Below are 19,615 nucleotides of genomic sequence, written 5' to 3'. Positions count from 1 at the left end.
CCCAACCACCATCTGGCTGTAACTGCATGAGGAATCCCAAGTAAGAACCACAGCTGGCCCCAGTTAACCCCAGAACCAGGAGAGATGATAAATGATTGTTGTTGTTATATATTGATGGAGTTTCGCTCTTGTCGCCCAGGCTAGAGTTCTATGGCACCATCTTGGCTCATTTAAACCTCCACCTCCCAGCTTCAAGCGATTCTCCTGCCTCAGCCTCCCAAGTAGTTGGGGTTACAGGCACCCACCACCATGCCTGGATAATTTTTTTGTATTTTTTAGTAGAGACAGAGTTTCACCATATTGGTCAGGCTGGTCTTGAACTCCTGACCTCAGGTGATCCACCCACCTCGGCCTCCCAAAGTGCTGAGATTACAGGCATGAGCCACCACACCCAGCCAATTGTCGTTTTAAGCCTCAAAATTATTTGGATAGGCCTGGCTTGGTGGCTCACACTTGTAATCACACTTGTAACCAGCACTTTGGGAGGCCATGATGGGCAGATCACTTGAGGCCAGGGATTTGAGATCAGCCTGGCCAATATGGCAAGACCCCGTGTCTACTAAAAATACAAAACTTAGCTGGACCTGGTGGTGCATGCCTGTAATCTCATCTACTAGGGAGGCTAGGGCATGAGAATCACTTGAACCTGGGAGGCAGAGTTTGCAATGAGCCAAGATTGTACCACTGCACTCCAGCCTGGGGAACACAGAGAGATTCTGTCTCAAAAAAAAAAAAAAAAAAATTATTTGGATGACTGATTATGCAGCAATAGATGACTGGAACAGGGGCTAATACATACTTACATTCCCTTGGGTCCTCAACTTTCCTTCTTGTGAAATGATAGGATTGAACTAAATATCTCTATGGTTTGTTCTTTTAGTTCTATAAAAGGAGCCAGAATTCATTTAACATGCTCCCCTTTCAGTGGTGTTTCCTATAAGCTGGTCGTTAGATCTTGAGGCCTATCAAACATATTTTATAGGTGGTCTGTGTGCTTCCATCAAGAACAATATATTATCTGCTGTTTTTCTTTTTGTGATGTTAGCAGTTATTGATGATCATTGCCTGGATCCATTAATTCATTGAGGGACTGCAAAATGGTGGTATTCCAATTCTGTCTTTCTCGATATTTCAGTTAGACTACTTTTGTAGAAGGAAACTCCCCATCACCTCTGTTTGGTAACCTTGACATATGGTTCAGACAGGAAAGGCAAGATAAATGTCTAATTTTTCTTCTTTTAACAGTTTTCACAAAAACAAATTAGTACCATTATTCAAGGACTTCTAGAATGGTAGGTTGGGAAGGGCCTTAATTCTCTCTAGTTTAGTGCCCACATGTTATAGATGAGGGATTGAGATTGAACTCAAAAAAAAGTAACAAAATTTATTGTTAGTAAATGCATTGGCAGAAAACATTGAGTTTTGAATGTATAAAATGGCAGTATAGTAACTGCTTTTCAAAAACCAAATTCCCTTTCCCTGAAGTCAAATTTGGCTTAATTTAAAGAATCAATTTAAATTCACAATTTGATCTCATTTTTCTGTCCCATACATATTTGCCACTCCGTCTGTCCATAAATCCCCACCTGTAACAAGCAAGGCTGATTTATTTTTTTTCCTAACTGACCTCCAGATACATGTTGTATGTCCATCTTTGTTTTTTTAGCATTCGTGGTTCCTTTTTTGGTGCATCACAAAGATTGCTTTATATTATTAGGCTAGTGCATTCATCTTCTATTGCTGCCGTGACAGATTACCACAAAATTAGTCGTTTAAAACATACAAATTTATCATGTTGCAATAATGTAAGCCAGAAATCTAAAATGGGTCTTCTTGTATGAAAATCAAGGTGTCCACAGGGCTACATTCCTTTTGGAGGCCCCAGGGAAGAATCTCATTCCTTGGCCAGCTTTCAGAGGCTACCTGCATTCTTTGGCTTGTGGTCCTGTCCTCCATAATCAAAGCCAGCAGCATAGCATCTTCCAGTCTCTCTCATGCTGACCTTGACACTTCTGCCTTCCTCCTATAAAGACCTTTATGATTACCTGAGGATCATTCGGATAATCTTCCAATCTTTTAAGTTAATTACAACTGCAAAGTCCTTTTTGCTGTGTAAGGTAGCATATTCAGAGATTTCAGGGATTGAGACATAGACATCTTTGGGGGGCAATTATGCTGCCTACCACAGTGGAGGTTTCTTGGTAAAATATGAGTTTTTTTCTTTTTGCAATAGTAATAATATCCATTCATTGTAGACAATTTAGAAAATACAATTAAGCAAAAAAGAAAAATTCCATATTCCCAAAGATAACATTTTGATATATATTCTTCCCTTTTCCTACCTTTATATACAATAATTTTTTGTCAAAAATAATGTCTTAATTTGTATATTCATTTTATATGTAGTATAAACACAACAGTAAACAAGCTTTTGCATATATATTTTCATAGCCCTTGGTGCCTTATGTAGTAGCCCTTTAGTACACATATGTTGTTTGATGTTAAGTATCTACTGAGAAATTGATGGCTTTTCTCATATAATTAACTTTACATTGAGGAACTGTGATAAACTGGTCTCTTTTTAAAATATTTTATTTGGTTCTTAAATATATCTCTTAATAAAAATTTTCTCTTATTTCTACCCATCAGTAATTCCCAGGCCATTTCTTATTTAACAATGCAAACCAATCATATAGTTCATTTCCTTTTAGCCTTTGAAATGGGACAAAGCATATTAATGACTCCTGTGTACTTATTGAGAAAGACCTTTCCTGGAGTGTAGGATGTTCACAGCAAAGGTGTGATGTCTAGGAAGCCGGCCATGTCTGAGTCACTTCACAGAAGTGCTCAGAAACACTAGAGGAAAACAAAGTCTGGGAGAATGAGAAGTGGATATAATACTTATTTCATAAAATGGGAAAATTTTCTACTAAACATTTAAAAATATTGAGTATACTACACTTGCTTTAAAAATTTATTTTCATATATTTTTATGATGAGCCATCTCCTCTTTATAGAGGTTTGTTAGACTTGATACTTTTAGATGATACTCCCTATAACACTCAGCTACAGGCATGTATTCATTGGGATTTGGAGAAAAAAGTCATTTGGGACATCATCCGATGGAATTTTAGTTTAAAGTAACAAATTTAAAATGGTTTTACTATTTCTATGCCCTGAGGATAACAAACTATAGACAACAGAACTAATCATTAGGATAGGCCAAAAGTGGTTTCATTTTACATTGACACAGCTATACTGTGTCTATCATTCCTTTATTTTTTTTTAAATCACTACAGCTATAAGTAATTTGACATAGTACTCTTGTTTAATCTCTTATGTAGGAGAAATTAAACAGGCATCTTGTTGTGTCTTTTTTTTTTTTTTTTTTCTCCAAGTGAACTTCAAGTTGAAAGTTTATTTTACTCTGCAAGTTCTTACTTTTAAGAAAAGTTTGTCCAAAGTGTTGTAATAGTTAACCATCATAATGACTTGGTGCCCATGCTTGCAAAACTCTCATCTGAATTGTATCTCTTGAGCATCTAAACCTAGTTCAAGCCTTCACAGTTGGCCTAAGAAACTACTCCTGCTCACTCTGCACTTAACCCTGTTCTCATTCAATGGAGATATCAAGGAGAGGAAGGGAAAAAAGGAGGAATAGGCCAGGCACGGTGGCTCAAGCCTGTAATCCCAGCACTTTGGGAGGCCGAGAAGGGCGGATCACAAGGTCAGGAGATCGAGACCATCCTGGCTAACATGGTGAAACCCTGTCTCTACTAAAAAATATAAAAAACTAGCCAGGCGAGGTGGCGGGCACCTGTAGTCCCAGCTACTCGGGAGACTGAGGCAGGAGAAGGGCGTAAACCTGAGAGGCGGAGCTTGCAGTGAGCTGAGATCTGGCCACTGCACTCCAGCCTGGGTGACAGAGCGAGACTCTGTCTCAAAAAAGGAGGAATACTAGTACCTAAAGTGTCAACATTTTCATCTGTTTGCCAACCCTACAGATGGCCAAGTGATGCCTAATAATTGGTTGCCTTAAAGGAAAGGAACTCTGAACTTAGGAAACACCAATCTTTTATAAAGAACCGTTATTAATAATAAGATATTGAGCACAGCATTGACCTTATTATACCATTCAGTAAACAAGCTTGACCTTTGCTCAGGATGGAAACACTATCTCTGTTGTCCAAGGCTGTTCATTATACAAACATCTTTGAAAAGACAGTCTATTTTTTATTTGCGGAGGGGGCGCCCAAGATGGCCGAATAGGAACAGCTCCAGCCTCCAGCTTCCAGCATGAGCGACACAGAAGATGGGTGATTTCTGCATTTTCAACTGAGGTACCAGGTTCATCTTACTGGAGCGTGTCAGACAGTCGGTGCTGGTCAGTGGGTGCAGCCCAACCAGCGAGAGCTGAAGCAGGGTGAGGCATCGCCTCATCTGGGAAGCACAAGGGGGAAGGGAATTCCTTTACCTAGCCAAGGGAAACTGAGACACAAAACACCTGGAAAATCGGGTAACTCCCACCCTAATACTGCACTTTACAAAGTGTCTTAGCAAATGGCACACCAGGAGATTATATCCCACATCTGGCCCGGAGGGACCCATGCCCATGGAGCCTCCCTCATTGCTAGCACAGTAGTCTGAGATCTAACTGCAAGGTGGCAGTGAGGTTGGGGGAGGGGCACATGCCATTGCTGAGGCTTAAGTAGGTAAACAAAGCCGCTGGGAAGCTCGAACTGGGTGGAGCCCACCAAGCTCAAGGAGGCCTGCCTGCCTCTGTAGACTGCACCTCTGGGGACAGGGCATCGCTAAACAAAAAGCAGCAGAAACCTTGGCAGAGGTAAATGTCCCTGTATGACAGCTTTGAAGAGAGCAGTGGTTCTCCCAGCACAGAGGTGGAGATCTGAGAATGGACAGACTGCCTGCTTAAGTGGGTCCCTGACCCCTGAGTAGCCTAACTGGGAGACATCCCCCACTAGGTGCAGACGGACACCTCACACCTCACATGGCTGGGTACACCTCTGAGACAAAGCTTCCAGAGCAAGAATCAGACAGCAACACTTGCTGTTCAGCAATATTCTATCTTCTGCAGCCTCTGCTGCTGATACCCAGGCAAACAGAGTCTGGAGTGGACCTCAAGCAAAATCCAACAAACCTGCAGCTGAGGGTCCTGACTGTTAGAAGGAAACTAACAAACAGAAAGGACACCTACACCAAAACCCCATCAGTACATCACCATCATCAAAGACCAAAGGCAGATAAAACCACAAAGATGGGGAAAAAGCAGGGCAGAAAAGCTAGAAATTGAAAAAATCGGAGCGCCTCTCCCCCTCCAAAGGAACGTAGCTCATCGCCAGCAATGGATCAAAGCTGGATGGAGAATGACTTTGATGAGTTGAGAGAAGAAGGCTTCAGTCGATCAAACTTCTCAGAGCTAAAGGAGGAACTACGTACCCAGCACAGAGAAACTAAAAACCTTGAAAAAGGAATGGAAGAATGGATAACTAGAACAACCAATGCAGAAAAGTCCATAAACGAACTGATAGAGATGAAAACCATGACACGAGAACTACGTGACAAATGCACAAGCTTCAGTAACCGACTTGATCAACTGTAAGAAGGAGTATCAGTGATTGAAGATCAAATGAATGAAATGAAGCGAGAAGAGAAATGTAGAGAAAAAGAGTAAAAAGAAATGAACAAAGCCTCCAAGAAATATGGGATTATGTGAAAAGACCAAATCTATGTCTGATTGGTGTGCCTGATGTGACGAGGAGAATGGAACCAAGTTGGAAAACACTCTTCAAGCAAGGCAGACCAACATTCAGATTCAGGAAATACAGGGAACGCCACAAAGATACTCCTCGAGAAGAGCAACTCCAAGACACGTAATTGTCAGATTCACCAAAGCTGAAATGAAGGAAAAATGCTAAGGGCAGCCAGAGAGAAAGGTTGGGTTTCCCACAAAGGGAAGCCCATCAGAATAACAGCAGATCTCTCAGCAGAAACTCTACAAGACTGAAGAGAGTGGGGGTCAATATTCAACATTCTTAAAGAAAAGAATTTTCATCCCAGGATTTCATATCCAGCCAAACTAAGTTTCATAAGTGAAGGAGAAATAAAATTCTTTACAGACAAGCAAATGCTGAGAGATTTTGTCACCACCAGTCCTGCCCTACAAGAGATCCTGAAGGAAGCACTAAACATGGAAAGGAACAACCAGTACCAGCCACTGCAAAAACATGCCAAAATGTAAAGACCATCAATACTAGGAAGAAACTGCATCAACTAACGAGCAAAATAACCAGCTAATATCATAATGACAGGATCAACTTCACACATCATAGTATTAACCTTAAATGTAAATGGGCTAAATGCTCCAATTAAAAGACACAGACTGGCAAATTGGATAAAGAGTCAAGACCCATCAGTGTGCTGTATTCAGGAGACCCATCTCACATGCAAAGACACACATAGGCTCAAAATAAAGGGATGGAGGAAGATCTGCCAAGCAAATGGAAAACAAAAAAAGGCAGGAGTTGCAATCCGAGTCTCTGATAAAACAGACTTTAAACCAACAAAGATCAAAAGAGACAAAGAAGGCCATTACATAATGGTAAAGGGATCGATTCAACAAGAAGAGCTAACTATCCTAAATATAGTGCACCCATTACAGGAGAACCCAGATTCATGAAGAAAGTCCTTAGAAACTTACAAAGAGACTTAGACTCCCATACAATAATAATGGGAGACTTTGACACCCCACTGTCAACATTAGACAGATCAACGAGACAGAAAGTTAACAAGGATATCCAAGAATTGAACTCAACTCTGCACCAAGCGGACCTAATAGACATGTACAGAATTCTCCACCCCAAATCAACAGAATATACATTCTTCTCAGCACCACATTGCACTTATTCCAAAACTGACACATAGTTGGAAGTAAAGCACTCCTCAGCAAATGTAAAAGAATAGAAATTATAACAAACTGTCTCTCAGACCACAGTGCAATCAAACTAGACCTCAGGATCAGGAAACTCAATCAAAACCACTCAACTACATGCAAACTGAACAACCTGCTCCTGAATGACTACTGGGTACATAATGAAATGAAGGCAGAAATAAAGATGTTCTTTGAAACCAATGAGAACAAAGATACAACATACCAGGATCTCCAGACACATTTAAAGTAGTTTGTAGAGGGAAATTTATAGCACTGAATGCCCACAAGAGAAAGCAGGAAAGATCTAAAACTGACACCCTAACATCACAATTAAAAGAACTAGAGAAGCAAGAGCAAACACATTCATAAGCCAGCAGAAGGCAACAAATAACTAAGATCAGAGCAGAACTGAAGGAGATAGAGACACAAAAAAACCCTTCAAAAAATCAATGAATCCAGGAGCTGGTTTTTTGAAAAGATCAACAAAATTGATAGACCGCTAGCAAGACTAATAAAGAAGAAAAGAGAGAAGAATCAAATAGACGAAATAAAAAATTATAAAGGGGATGTCACCAGTGACCCCACAGAAGTACAAACTACCATCAGAGAATACTATAAACACCTCTACGCAAATAAACTAGAAAACCTAGAAGAAATGGATAAATTCCTGGACACATACACTATCCCAAGACTAAACCAGGAGGAAGTTGAATCCCTGAATAGACCAATAGCAGACTCTGAAATTGAGGCAATAATTAATAGCCTACCAACCAAAAAAAGTCCAGGACCAGACGGATTCATAGCCGAATTCTACCAGAGGTACAAGGAGGAATTACAAAGAGGAGCTGGTACCATTCCTTATGAAACTATTCCAATTAATAGAAAAAGAGGGAATCCTCCCTTACTCATTTTATGAGGCCAACATCATCCTGATACCAAAGCCTGGCAGAGACACAACAAAAAAAGAGAATTTTAAACCAATATCCCTGATGAACATTGATACAGAAATCCTCAATAAAATACTGGCAAACCGAATCCAGCAACACATCAAAAAGCTTATCCACCATGATCAAGTGGGCTTCATCCCTGGGATGCAAGGCTGGTTCAACATACGCAAAGCAATAAACGTAATCCAGCATATAAACAGAACCAAAGACAAAAACCACATGATTATCTCAATAGATGCAGAAAAGGGCTTTGACAAAATTCAACAGCCCTTCATGCTAAAAGCTCTCAATAAATTCGGTATTGATGGAACGTATCTCAAAATAATAAGAGCTATTTATGACAAACCCACAGCCAATATCATACTGAATGGGCAAAAACTGGAAGCATTCCCTTTGAAAACTGGCACAAGAGAGGGATGCCCTCTCTCACCACTCCTGTTTAACATAGTGTTGGAAGTTCTGGCTAGGGCAATCAGGCAAGAGAAAGAAATAAGGGATATTCAATTAGGAAAAGAAGAAGTCAAATTGTCCCTGTTTGCAGATGACATGATTGTATATTTAGAAAACCCCATCATCTCAGCCCAAAATCTCCTTAAGCTGAAAAGCAACTTCAGCAAAGTCTCAGAATAGAAAATTGATGTGCAAAAATCACAAGCATTCTTATACACCAATAACAGACAAACAGAGATCCATGTCATGAATGAACTCCCATTCACAATTGCTTCAAAGAGAATAAAATACCTAGGAATCCAATTTAGAAGGGATGTAAAGGACCTCTTCAAGGAGAACTACAAACCACTGCTCAGTGAAATAACAGAGGACACAAACAAATGGAAGAAAATACCATGCTCATGGATAGGAGGAATCAATATCATGAAAATGGCCATACTGCCCAAGGTAATTTATGGATTCAGTGCCATCCCCATTAAGCTACCAATGACTTTCTTCACAGAATTGGAAAAAACTGCTTTAAAGTTCATATGGAACGAAAAAAGACTCCGCATTGCCAAATCAATCCTAAGCCAAAAGAACAAAGCTGGAGGCATCACACTACCTGACTTCAAACTATACTACAAGGCTACAGTAACCAAAACAGCATGGTACTGATACCAAAACAGAGATATAGAGCAATGGAACAGAACAGAGCCCTCAGAAATAATACCACACACCTACAGCCATCTGATCTTTGACAAACCTGACAAAAACAAGAAATGGGGAAAGGATTCCCTATTTAATAAATGGTGTTGGGAAAATTGGCTAGCCATAAGTAGAAAGCTGAAACTGGATCCTTTCCTTACTCCTTATACGAAAATTAATTCAAGATGGATTAGAGACTTAAATGTTAGACCTAAAACCATAAAAACCCTAGAAAAAAACCTAGGTAGTACCAGTCAGGACATAGATATAGGCAAGGATTTCATGTCTAAAACACTAAAAGCAATGGCAACAAAAGCCAAAATTGACAAAATTGACAAATAACTAAACTAAAAAGCTTCTGCACAGCAAAAGAAACTACCATCAGAGTGAACAGGCAACCTACAGAATGGGAGAAAATTTTTGCCATCTACTCATCTGACAAAAGGCTAATATCAAGAACCTACAAAGAACTCAAACAAATTTACAAGAAAAAACAACCCCATCAAAAAGTGGGCAAAGGATATGAACAGACACTTCTCAAAAGAAGACATTTATGCAGCCAATAGACACATGAAACAATGCTCATCATCACTGGCCATCAGAGAAATGCAAATCAAAACCACAATGAGATACCATCTCACACCAGTTAGAATGTCGATCATTAAAAAATCAGGAAACAACAGGTGCTGGAGAGGATGTGGAGAAATAGGAACACTTTTACACTGTTGGTGGGATTGTAAACTAGTTCAACCATTGTGGAAAACAGTGTGGCGATTCCTCAAGGATCTAGAACTGGAAATACCATTTGACCCAGCCATCCCATTACTGGGTATATACCCAAAGGGTAATAAATCATGCTGCTATAAAGGCACATGCACACGTATGTTTATTGTGGCACTATTCACAATTAGCAAAGACTTGGAATCAACCCAGATGTCCATCAGTGACAGACTGGATTAAGAAAATGTGGCACATATACACCATGGAATACTATGCAGCCATAAAAGGGATGAATTCGTGTCCTTTGTAGGGACATAGATGCAGCTGGAAACCATCATTCTCAGCAAACTATTGCAAGAACAGAAAACCAAACACCACATGTTCTCACTCATAGGTGGGAACTGAACAATGAGATCACTTGGACACAGTAAGGGGAACATCACACACCAGGGCCTATTGTGGGGCGGGGGCAGTGGGGAGGGATAGTATTAGGAGACATACCTAATGTAAATGACAAGTTAATGGGTGCAGCCCACCAACATGGCACATGTATACATATGTAACAAACCTGCATGTTGTGCACATGTACCCTAGAACTTAAAGTATAATAATAAAAAAAAAAAAAGAAAAAGAAAAGACAGTCTAGAACAAAGACTCTCAATGCCTCGGCCTGTAAGATGTACAGAAACATGAGACTCCTGAAGAATTGTCTACCAACACCATTCTACATATACAGGTTGAGTACTCTTTATTCAAAATACCTGGAACCAGAAGTGCTTCCGAATTTTTTTTTTCTTTTTTGGGATATTGCATTATATTTACCTGTTGAGCATCCCAAGTCTGACAATCCCAAATCCAAAATGCTCCAATGAACATTTCCTTTGATGGTCAGATTGATGCTCAAAATATTTTGAATTTTGGAGCATTTTGGGTTTTCAATTTTTGGATTTGGGGTGCTCAACTTTTATACATGTTTATTATCCATCTTCCCCAAAGAATATTAAGCTCCCCGAGGATAGAGATTTTGTCTTTGTTCAGTTCTTTGTCTCTAGTGCTTAGAGCAGTGCCTGGCACACAGTAAGTGCTCAGTAAATATTTGTTAAGTGAATGGATGAATATGAATTATTTCATCAATTTCCTAATAATATACTTAGGAATGATGAGAAAAATAACTTTGGTATGTCTATATTTCTAATAATATAGCTCACTGGTATTTTTATAGTATCTTTAATTATGTTCTGAAAGTAAGTTTCTATTTCAACACTGATCTTTATTTTATTGTCAGATTTGGAAAACATACACATTTTTTTAAGTACATGGAAAAGGAAATTTTTACCAAACATGCAGTGTATTTTGATATGGTTGGGGCCTTTGAAGCGAAGAACTGTGTATAGACATAGATCAGTAACAGAAGTGAATACCATAGCATATTGTGTTACGATGTGCCACACGGATTTAATTAGAATTTCAGCTGGGTTTTTTTTTGTTTTGTTTTTTGTTTTGTTTTGTTTTGTTTTGTTTTTACTGTGGGTGTAAGTGGTTAGATTCAGTTTTGTCAAGTACAGTATTTGGTTCATGCTACAAATTTTCCATTTGTTCTTTGGATTTACGTAATTCTCCCACTTGCATCAAGAATAAAAATATTTATCTTTTTAAATATTCATAGGTTGTATTATTTATGGTGTAATGGTGGGCAGTATCATAGATTAAGAGGAGTAAAGTTAGGAGATTAGCCCTGCCACCAATGAGCTGTATAAACTTGGACAAGTTCCTGCTTGTCTGTGCCACATTTCTCACTGAACTTTGAGGAGGTCAGAGTAGCTGTTTAATGTTCCAATTCTAGACCTCTATGGTTTTTGGATATTAATAAAACTCTTTTATTGTTATTCTGGTTTCAGGTGATGTCCTTGTTGCTGTGAATGATGTTGATGTTACTACTGAAAACATCGAGAGGGTTCTGTCTTGCATTCCTGGACCTATGCAGGTATGGACATTCTTTTTCTATATTTTATGATGTTACATAAAATAAATATATCCTGCACTATTTTCCTTTTTAAGCTTCTGAAAAGTATCACGTATAATGGATGAGTTACATTGGTAATTGGCTATTTAAGAAAATTTAGCTCTTGCTAATATTATTAGCTTTCAGAGATTATTCTAAAAAGAGAGAAAAATATCTGCAAATAAAATTCTACGTAAAGCAGTAACAGCAACAGTAATGAAAACATATATAATTATAAACTTCCCATTATAACTACCATATATGCTTGTGATAATTTAGTTCCTAGAATAGTCATTTTAAATAGTCATGGAGTTTTCTGTTCTCTGACTTACTAAGATCACTGTTGCCATAAAGTTTTTTTTCCAATGTGATTTTATTTTAAAAACAAATTATACAAGTTTCTTGATTTTTTTTTTTTTTGTCATTTAATTAAACTTTTCTCCTGGACTTTTGTTTGGCTATTTAACGAATTATTTTTCAATCCTTGTAGATAGAAATAAATTTATTGTATAAAAAGTCATTTTGATACCCTAAGCATTGACATTGTGTATTGTAAATGACATTTTTTGGTTATTACAGTTATTTTGCAAGTGCTATACCTTTTGGTAACAGAGTATACCATGAATATTCTGTTCTAGATAGCATCAGGAATTAGTGTTCTGTTTTTGGGGGCATAGGGAAGATTATATGCTTTATATGGGTTAGAACAGGGGTCCCCAAACCCTGGGCCATGGACTGGTAGTGGTTCATGGCCTATTAGGAACTGGACTCCATAGCAGGAAGTAAGCAGTGGGCAAGTGAGCAAAGCTTCATCTGTATTTACAGCTGCTCCCCATCGCTCACATTAGTGTCTGAGCTCCACCTCCTGTTAGATCAGCGGTGGCATTAGATTCTCCTAGGAGCACGAACCCTATTGTGAACTGTGCATGCAAGGAAGGGATCTCGGTTCTATGCTCCTTATGAGAATCTAATGCCTGATGATTTGTCACTGTCTCCCATCACCCCCAGATGGGACCATCTAGTTGCAGGAAAACAAATTCAGCGTTCCCACTGATTCTACATTATGGTGAATTGTATAATTATTTCATTATATATTACAATGTATTATAATAATAATAGAAATAAAGTGCTATGTATTATCCTTGAGTGAGCGATCCCCTTTTCTTCTTATGTTGGTTGCAGGTGTGCTTCCAGTATTACCAGAGTTCAATCATGTCTCTTCTTCTTCAAAAATATGAAAAGTTATGTTTATAGCAGAATCACATTATACTTATATTTAATTAACCTTTGCAAATTCAGCTGTGCACACTTAGCAGAAGAAAAAGGGAGAGAAAGAAATAAGGATTTAAATATTTTGGACCAGTTCCATCCACAATTAACCCATCCTTTTTAAACATGCAAGAGTAGTCAGGTATACATTTATTATATACTTTATTTCTATTATTATGAAATAATTATACAACTCACCATAATGTAGAATCAGTGGGAACCCTGAGCTTGTCTTCCTGCAACTAGATGGTCCTATCTGGGGGTGACAGGAGACAGTGACAGATTATCACGCATTAGATTATCATAAGGCGTGCACAGCCTAGATCCCCCACATGCACAGTTCCCAATAGGTTTTGTGCTGCTGGTAGAATCTAATGTCACCACTGATCTGACAGGAGGTAGAGCTCAGGTGGTAATGTGAATGATGGGAAGTGGCTGTAAATATGGATGAAGCTTCACTCACTGGCCACTCACCTCCTGCTATCCCACCTGGTTCCTAATGGTTCTGATACCTGTCCGTGGCCTGAGGTTGACGCCCCCTGGTGTAAGAAGATGCCCTTATCCTTAGGAGAGACCTGCTAAAGTACTCAGGGACAATGTATTAAGATACCTGAAATGGTTCAGCCAAGAAACTTAAAAATACATATAGAGAAGGGAGGAGTATGGAAGGAAAGGAAAGGAAGACCAGAGAGAAGAGACAAAATGAAGCAAATGTGACAAAATGTTAACAATAGTGCCATTATATGTGGGATTATGGGCAATCATTGTACTCTTCTTACAACTTTTCTATAGTTTCAAAATTTCTAAAATAAAATGTTGATTTAAAAGAGGTTTTCAAAAATTTAAATAACAAGAACAAAGGTTCAAATACTCATCTAATTGCTGACTTTTGTGACTCTGATCCGTTTCTGCAGCTCTGTGCTCTCATTTATTTAACAGGTACATAATCATGCATGTAGTACATCATCTCCTCCCCTGTCTTTTTATCTGGGAGCTTGGGTCCAAATTTTGCAGAAGACCAAGACTGATTTCATTTAGCTCTGGGCCATAGCTGGCTTTTTTAGAGCTTTGGAGGATCCTAACTGCTTTTCTAGGAGAAGAGCCTGAAGATTATTAGTCTTAGACTCTTCTCTCTCAGGTAGTTCTTAGGCCTGAAGGAGGGGGCAAAGGCTTCTTAAAGGAGATGATTCTTGAGTGGAATGTTTTAACTTTTATTATTTCCTTGTTACACAGAAATGATACATATACTGTCGAAAAATTAGAAAACAAACTAGTAAAATTTTTTAGATATTTGTAAATCTATTCTCAGAACCCAGAGGTAACCATTTATATCAACATTTTAAAGTGCAGGACTTATATGCAAATCAGATTTGCATTTTAGGAATATTTCACTCTGGATCGGGGAAGCATATGCAAGACTGGAGGTCAGGAAACCAGGTGGTTGGTTTTGCAGTAGTCCAGAAGAGAGATGATAAAGGCCTGAGCAACATGCTGACCGGGAATGGAGGAGGAGATTAGATTTAAGATAGAGAGGAAGGAAAGAGGACAATACTGTCTACAGGATAGAGAGAAGTCCAAGAAGCCTTCCAAGTTTTGTCTTCAGTCACTCAGTGAGGTGGCCCAAGAAGAGAAGAGGATAGAGGAGAGATTATCTGCTAAGCCAGTCAGACTCGATTCCCTCAGAATTTTGACTAAGGAGTACTGAAAGCATCTGCCAGCTGTTAGCCAACAGGGAAAGGATGAGACATGCATAGAGCAGTGTAGATGATGGGAGAGACAGTGCAGACTGAGGCAGAGGTGAGAGACTGGTCAGCTTCCACAGCTGCTGGAAATTCTGACAGCCTCCCCAGGTCGCATCTGTGAAGAGGATGGTAGCTAAAGGGGAATCAGAGGATTTCTTTGTTTGGTAGATGATTTCTTTGTTTGGAAGAGACATTGCTTTTTAAATAGGATAGGCTAAAGACTGAAGTAGAAAGAAAAGACAAAGCGACAAGACTTTGGAAGTGATGAGTCATAGAGAGTGCTTCCTTGGGTCTGAGGAAAGGCTGGGCAAACTGCACAAAGAAGAGGGACATAGGACACGAAGGATCCTGAACCTTGACCAGGTTAAAGTCTCACCGAGTAATAAGAGAAAACCCTTTATAAGAAGCTTCATGTAAACTAACTTACATTAAGTATCATTTAATAAAAGTTTTTCCCTATAAAACACATAATATCCCTAATATTTATGTATATCAACCTGTTTTTTAAAATAGCACTTAACTCTTAATTTGGTTATCTGTCTCACCCTTTACCATTTTATCAAGGCAACCAGATTTCCTGACATTTGTAGCTACTTAACATGTTAGTTTTTAAAAATGTCTTTTTAAAGTATAATTTTATTTGTATTATGAAGCCAACTTTACTTAAATCAGAAGAATGGTGGCTGAAATAGTTCCTTAGGGAATTTTAATGGATGGTTCGGTGATGTGTGTTAGAGTTTTTGTCATGGTGAGACAAAAAGATCCTTGCACCACAGAAAAGAAATGATGTTGTTTGCCAAATATAACAGTAGTTTTCAAGTATGTTGTTTTTCACCAAGCATAGCAAACCAGTCATAAATTTGAGGTGGTTGCTGCTGCCTGAAGAAAATTAGTGAATTTTTAAGTCTATTTTTGGTGGACTTAAAAATTTCCCTTTTTTATTTTTGGTAGATTGCACCCTATCTTTTGACCTCTCCACCCATAAGAATCTCAGCTGGGAAAGATGCCTTCCCTGTTCTGAGATGCGTTTCTTTCTCTGAGGACCTGCTTTCTTGTCACCACTGCTTATGCACAAGTCTCATAGACACTCCAGCTGCATCTCTGTGACACCTGCTGCCCTAGGATGTGACTCATCTCATGCTCCCTCTGATCTGATTTCTCCCCTTCCATACTGCTCACACATCTTCACTCAGAGCTCCTTCCTAAAGCCCGATGCCAGGGGACAATCTTCAGAGCCCCCATCTATCTGTCACAAAGTCTGTACTCAGGAATTCCCCAAAGAGTTCTCACATTTCCGGAGAATACCACCAAAGGCTCCCATATACTTTCTTTTGGGTACTTCTAAATCCTCATTCTAGATAAAGGAATTCGGGGTAGATACCCAGTAGTGGGGTTGCTGGATCTAATAATAGATCTGCTTTTAGTTCTTTTAGAAGTCTTCATACTGTTTTCCATAGAGGTTGTACTAATTTACATTCCCAACAGCAGGGCATAAGCGTTCCCTTTTCACCACGTCTGCTCCATCTATTGTTTTCTGACTTTTTAATAATGTCCATTCTGGTTGGGGTAAGGTGGTACCTCATTTTATTTTAACTTGCATTTCCCTGATGATTAGTCATGTTGAGCATTTTTTCATGTTTGTTGACCATTTGTATATCTTCTTTTGAGAAATGTCTATTCAAGTCATTTGCCCACTTTTTAATGGGATTACTTTTTTCTTGTTGATTTCTTTGAGTTCTTTAGAGATTCTGAATATTAGTTTTTTGTCAGATGCATAGTTTGCAACTATTTTCTCCCATCCTGTAGGTTGTTTACTCTGTTGATTATTTCTTCTGCTGTGCAAAAGCTTTTTAGTTTAATTGGGTCCCATTTATTTATTTTCATTTTTGTTGCATTTGCTTTTGGAGTCTTAGTCGTAAATTCTTTGCCTATGCCAGTGTCCAAAGAGTACGTTTTCTTCTAGAATTGTTATGGTTTCAGGTCTTAGATTTAAGTCTTTAATCCATCTTAAGTTAATTTTTGTATACGGTGAGAGATAGAGTTTCATTCTTCTACGTGTGGCTATCCAATTTTGGTACTTCTTTGAAATGAACGAGTTATCTTTGACCAATTGGTATCTAGACAAATATTTCCTTTTCCAAGGATAGGTAATTTTAATACTTCATCCCTAAGTCCTTTGGCATGTATCTCCTAAGAATAAGGACATCCTCTTACACCAGGGGTCCCCAACCCCCAGGCCACGGACCAGTACCAGACCATTAGGTAATTGAGAAGTGGAGGCTACCTTTCCATACCTGTGGTAAATGGCCACATTCTGGACTCTTACCAGTCTTAACATCAGGCCATGAAATTAAAACTGTCTTCATAAAATTGATAATCTTCTTAGAGCCATGTTGCTCTAAGATCTAGCATATCGATAGCGTTTACTCTCCTTGGCCTTTGTTTTAAAGAACCAGAAAGAATGTCTAAGAGAAGAATATTTGAAATACCGCCTTATTTGAAAAGAGAGTTAACTCTGTTGTGTGAAGTCACTCTTAATGCTGAATCTCTTCCTTCTATCTTCCCAGATGAGCCAGTGCTGTCAGCATTCATATTGTGATGTTATTCTTTTTGCACTATCAGATCATACTAATTTCTGGGTTTTGATGGCCTTTCTTATTTTTATAGTCAACAATTTAGACTGCAATGATTATGTTTGATTAAATGAATTTTTATACAGAACATTATACATTCTTTCAATAAATATTTGTGGTAATATGTATCAGACACTCTCCTAGGAGCTGAAGATACAAATATAAATAGAATATGCAGCCCCAGCCATCAGGAGCCCTCACTCTGGGATGATTTATACATACTCTACATACCTGGGTGTATATGCATCGACAGATCCTTCATTGTGAAAATTGCAGCTGATTTTCCCTTGTTGAAAAATCAACACATTGTTTTAATTTTTAAAGGTGAAACTGACATTTGAAAATGCATATGCTGTGAAAAAGGAGACATCCCAACCAAGACAGAAAAAGACACAATCGAACACAAGTGATTTAGTCAAGCTTCTCTGGGGAGAAGAGGTTGAAGGTATCCAGCAGAGTAGCCTAAACACTCCTCATATCATTATGTATCTCACACTACAGCTCGACTCAGAAACCTCAAAGGAAGAGGTGAGTGTCCTCAAAAGTCCAAAGGAAAAAGTAAGGACCTTTTATTGTATTCCCAGTGAATAGTGAGTATATTTGATTTAAGGAAGAGACAAAAATGAATTAACTATTGTTCTTTAAAATTGTGTATCTAATACTCTATTATAGATATGAATATTTCATACCACAAATGTTTTTAAAATGAAAACAAATTATTCAGTTATTTCTGTAGGAGAAGAAAAAAGAGGAAGGTATTGTTGCAGTATGTTTTAACTTAGAAGCTAAGGTCTTTTTAGCTCTTTTTGATATGTTTCATTGAAGTATTACTTATACATAATAAAATTCAACAATTTTAAGTATACGGTTTGATGAGTTTTGACAAATATATTATACTTTTGTAAGCAGTATCACAATCATGATATGGGACATTTTTGTCACCTCAAAAAATTTCCTCTGTGCCCTGTTACAGTCAATCCCCTCCTTCTGTTAATAGCTTTTAATGCAGGGGGATGTAGCATTAACTTTCTTACATAGGTTGTCGATAGTTTTTATATTTTACATGTTTTTAAAATTCATTTTCAATGTTTATTGAACACCTACTTTTTGTCTAGCATAATATCAGATATTGGGTATTTTTATTTGCAGGTAAAGGAAATAATCCTAGTAAAGATAAGTACAATGTTTAAGTTCACATAGCTAGTAACTGATCATTTCTATTTAAGCTGAAGTGTTTCCAAATTCTGTGCCCTTTCTTTGATACCAGGTTACCTTTCAACATCAATGTTTTGAGTCTGTTAATTGTTTTGTTCAAGTTTTATCTTTTGTTGGTTTCTTGTCTGCTTTGCCTATTCATAATTAAGAAAGATATAGAAATCTCCCCCTCTGATGAGGATTTGTCCATTTTTCCCTCCAGTTCTAAATATTTATGCTTTATATATTTTGAGACAATTTTGTTATGTGCATTAATGTTTAGAATTATTAAATCTTCCTGGAGAACTGAACTTTTTGACCTCATGATATGATCCTCTCCACCCTAGTTTGTTTCTGTCTTAAAGTCCTTTTTTAACATTCACATTTTAAAAATAATATTTAATATCATACAGCTTTATTTTATAAGTATTTGAATTTTTTTCTTTCTTTTTCTCAGTCCGTGTCTTTATGTATGTGACATGTCTTTTACACACAGCCTATTTCCAATCTGGCAGTCTCTCTCTTCTAACAAACTCAGTGGGTCCATTTATAGAGATTACTGATATATTTGAATTCATTTCTGCTACCTTATTTGAAAATTTCTACTGGAATTGCTTTTTCTGTGATATTTTTCTTATCTATTTTTGGTTGCTTGTGTCATTATTTTTGCTATATACTCTTTCTGTTTTTTAAATGATTACAGTTAAAATTTTATGATATTTGTCTTAACGGATTCTAAAGTGAAACATTATTTTAACCCCTTTTCAAATAATTCAAACCCCTTAATACACCTTAGCTTCAGTTACCCTTCTCTTTACTTATGTGCTATTGTCATCAATATTTTAGTGCTATCTCTTTTCTCCATCATCTATAATTATAACTACTACTTATTATAACATTTTGTACACCATAAAATTTATAAATTAAGTATATATTATACAATATATAAATGATGTATTATAAAATGTATAAATATAATTATATATTATATATTTGTATGTTTGTTTTTAATATAAATATTA

At 37.7% G+C, this 19,615-nt stretch overlaps 1 protein-coding gene across 5 annotated transcripts in view; it reads left to right on the top strand.

Moving 5' to 3' along the window:
• Positions 1 to 19,615, top strand: part of LOC105486104 (inturned planar cell polarity protein) — a 96,967-nt gene that overhangs the window by 28,815 nt on the left and 48,537 nt on the right. For all 5 annotated transcript variants that reach the window (XM_071093071.1, XM_071093073.1, XM_071093072.1 and 2 more), the window contains exons 3-4: positions 11,652 to 11,737; positions 17,724 to 17,927. In XM_071093071.1, coding sequence (XP_070949172.1) covers positions 11,652 to 11,737; positions 17,724 to 17,927 — 290 coding nt within the window. The remainder of the gene's footprint in view (positions 1 to 11,651; positions 11,738 to 17,723; positions 17,928 to 19,615) is intronic.

This window comes from Macaca nemestrina, chromosome 3, assembly GCF_043159975.1.
Source record: "Macaca nemestrina isolate mMacNem1 chromosome 3, mMacNem.hap1, whole genome shotgun sequence".
NCBI lineage: Eukaryota > Metazoa > Chordata > Mammalia > Primates > Cercopithecidae > Macaca > Macaca nemestrina.
The sequence above is the reverse complement of the archived record's forward strand: the minus strand, read 5'-3'. Positions and strand labels throughout refer to the sequence as shown.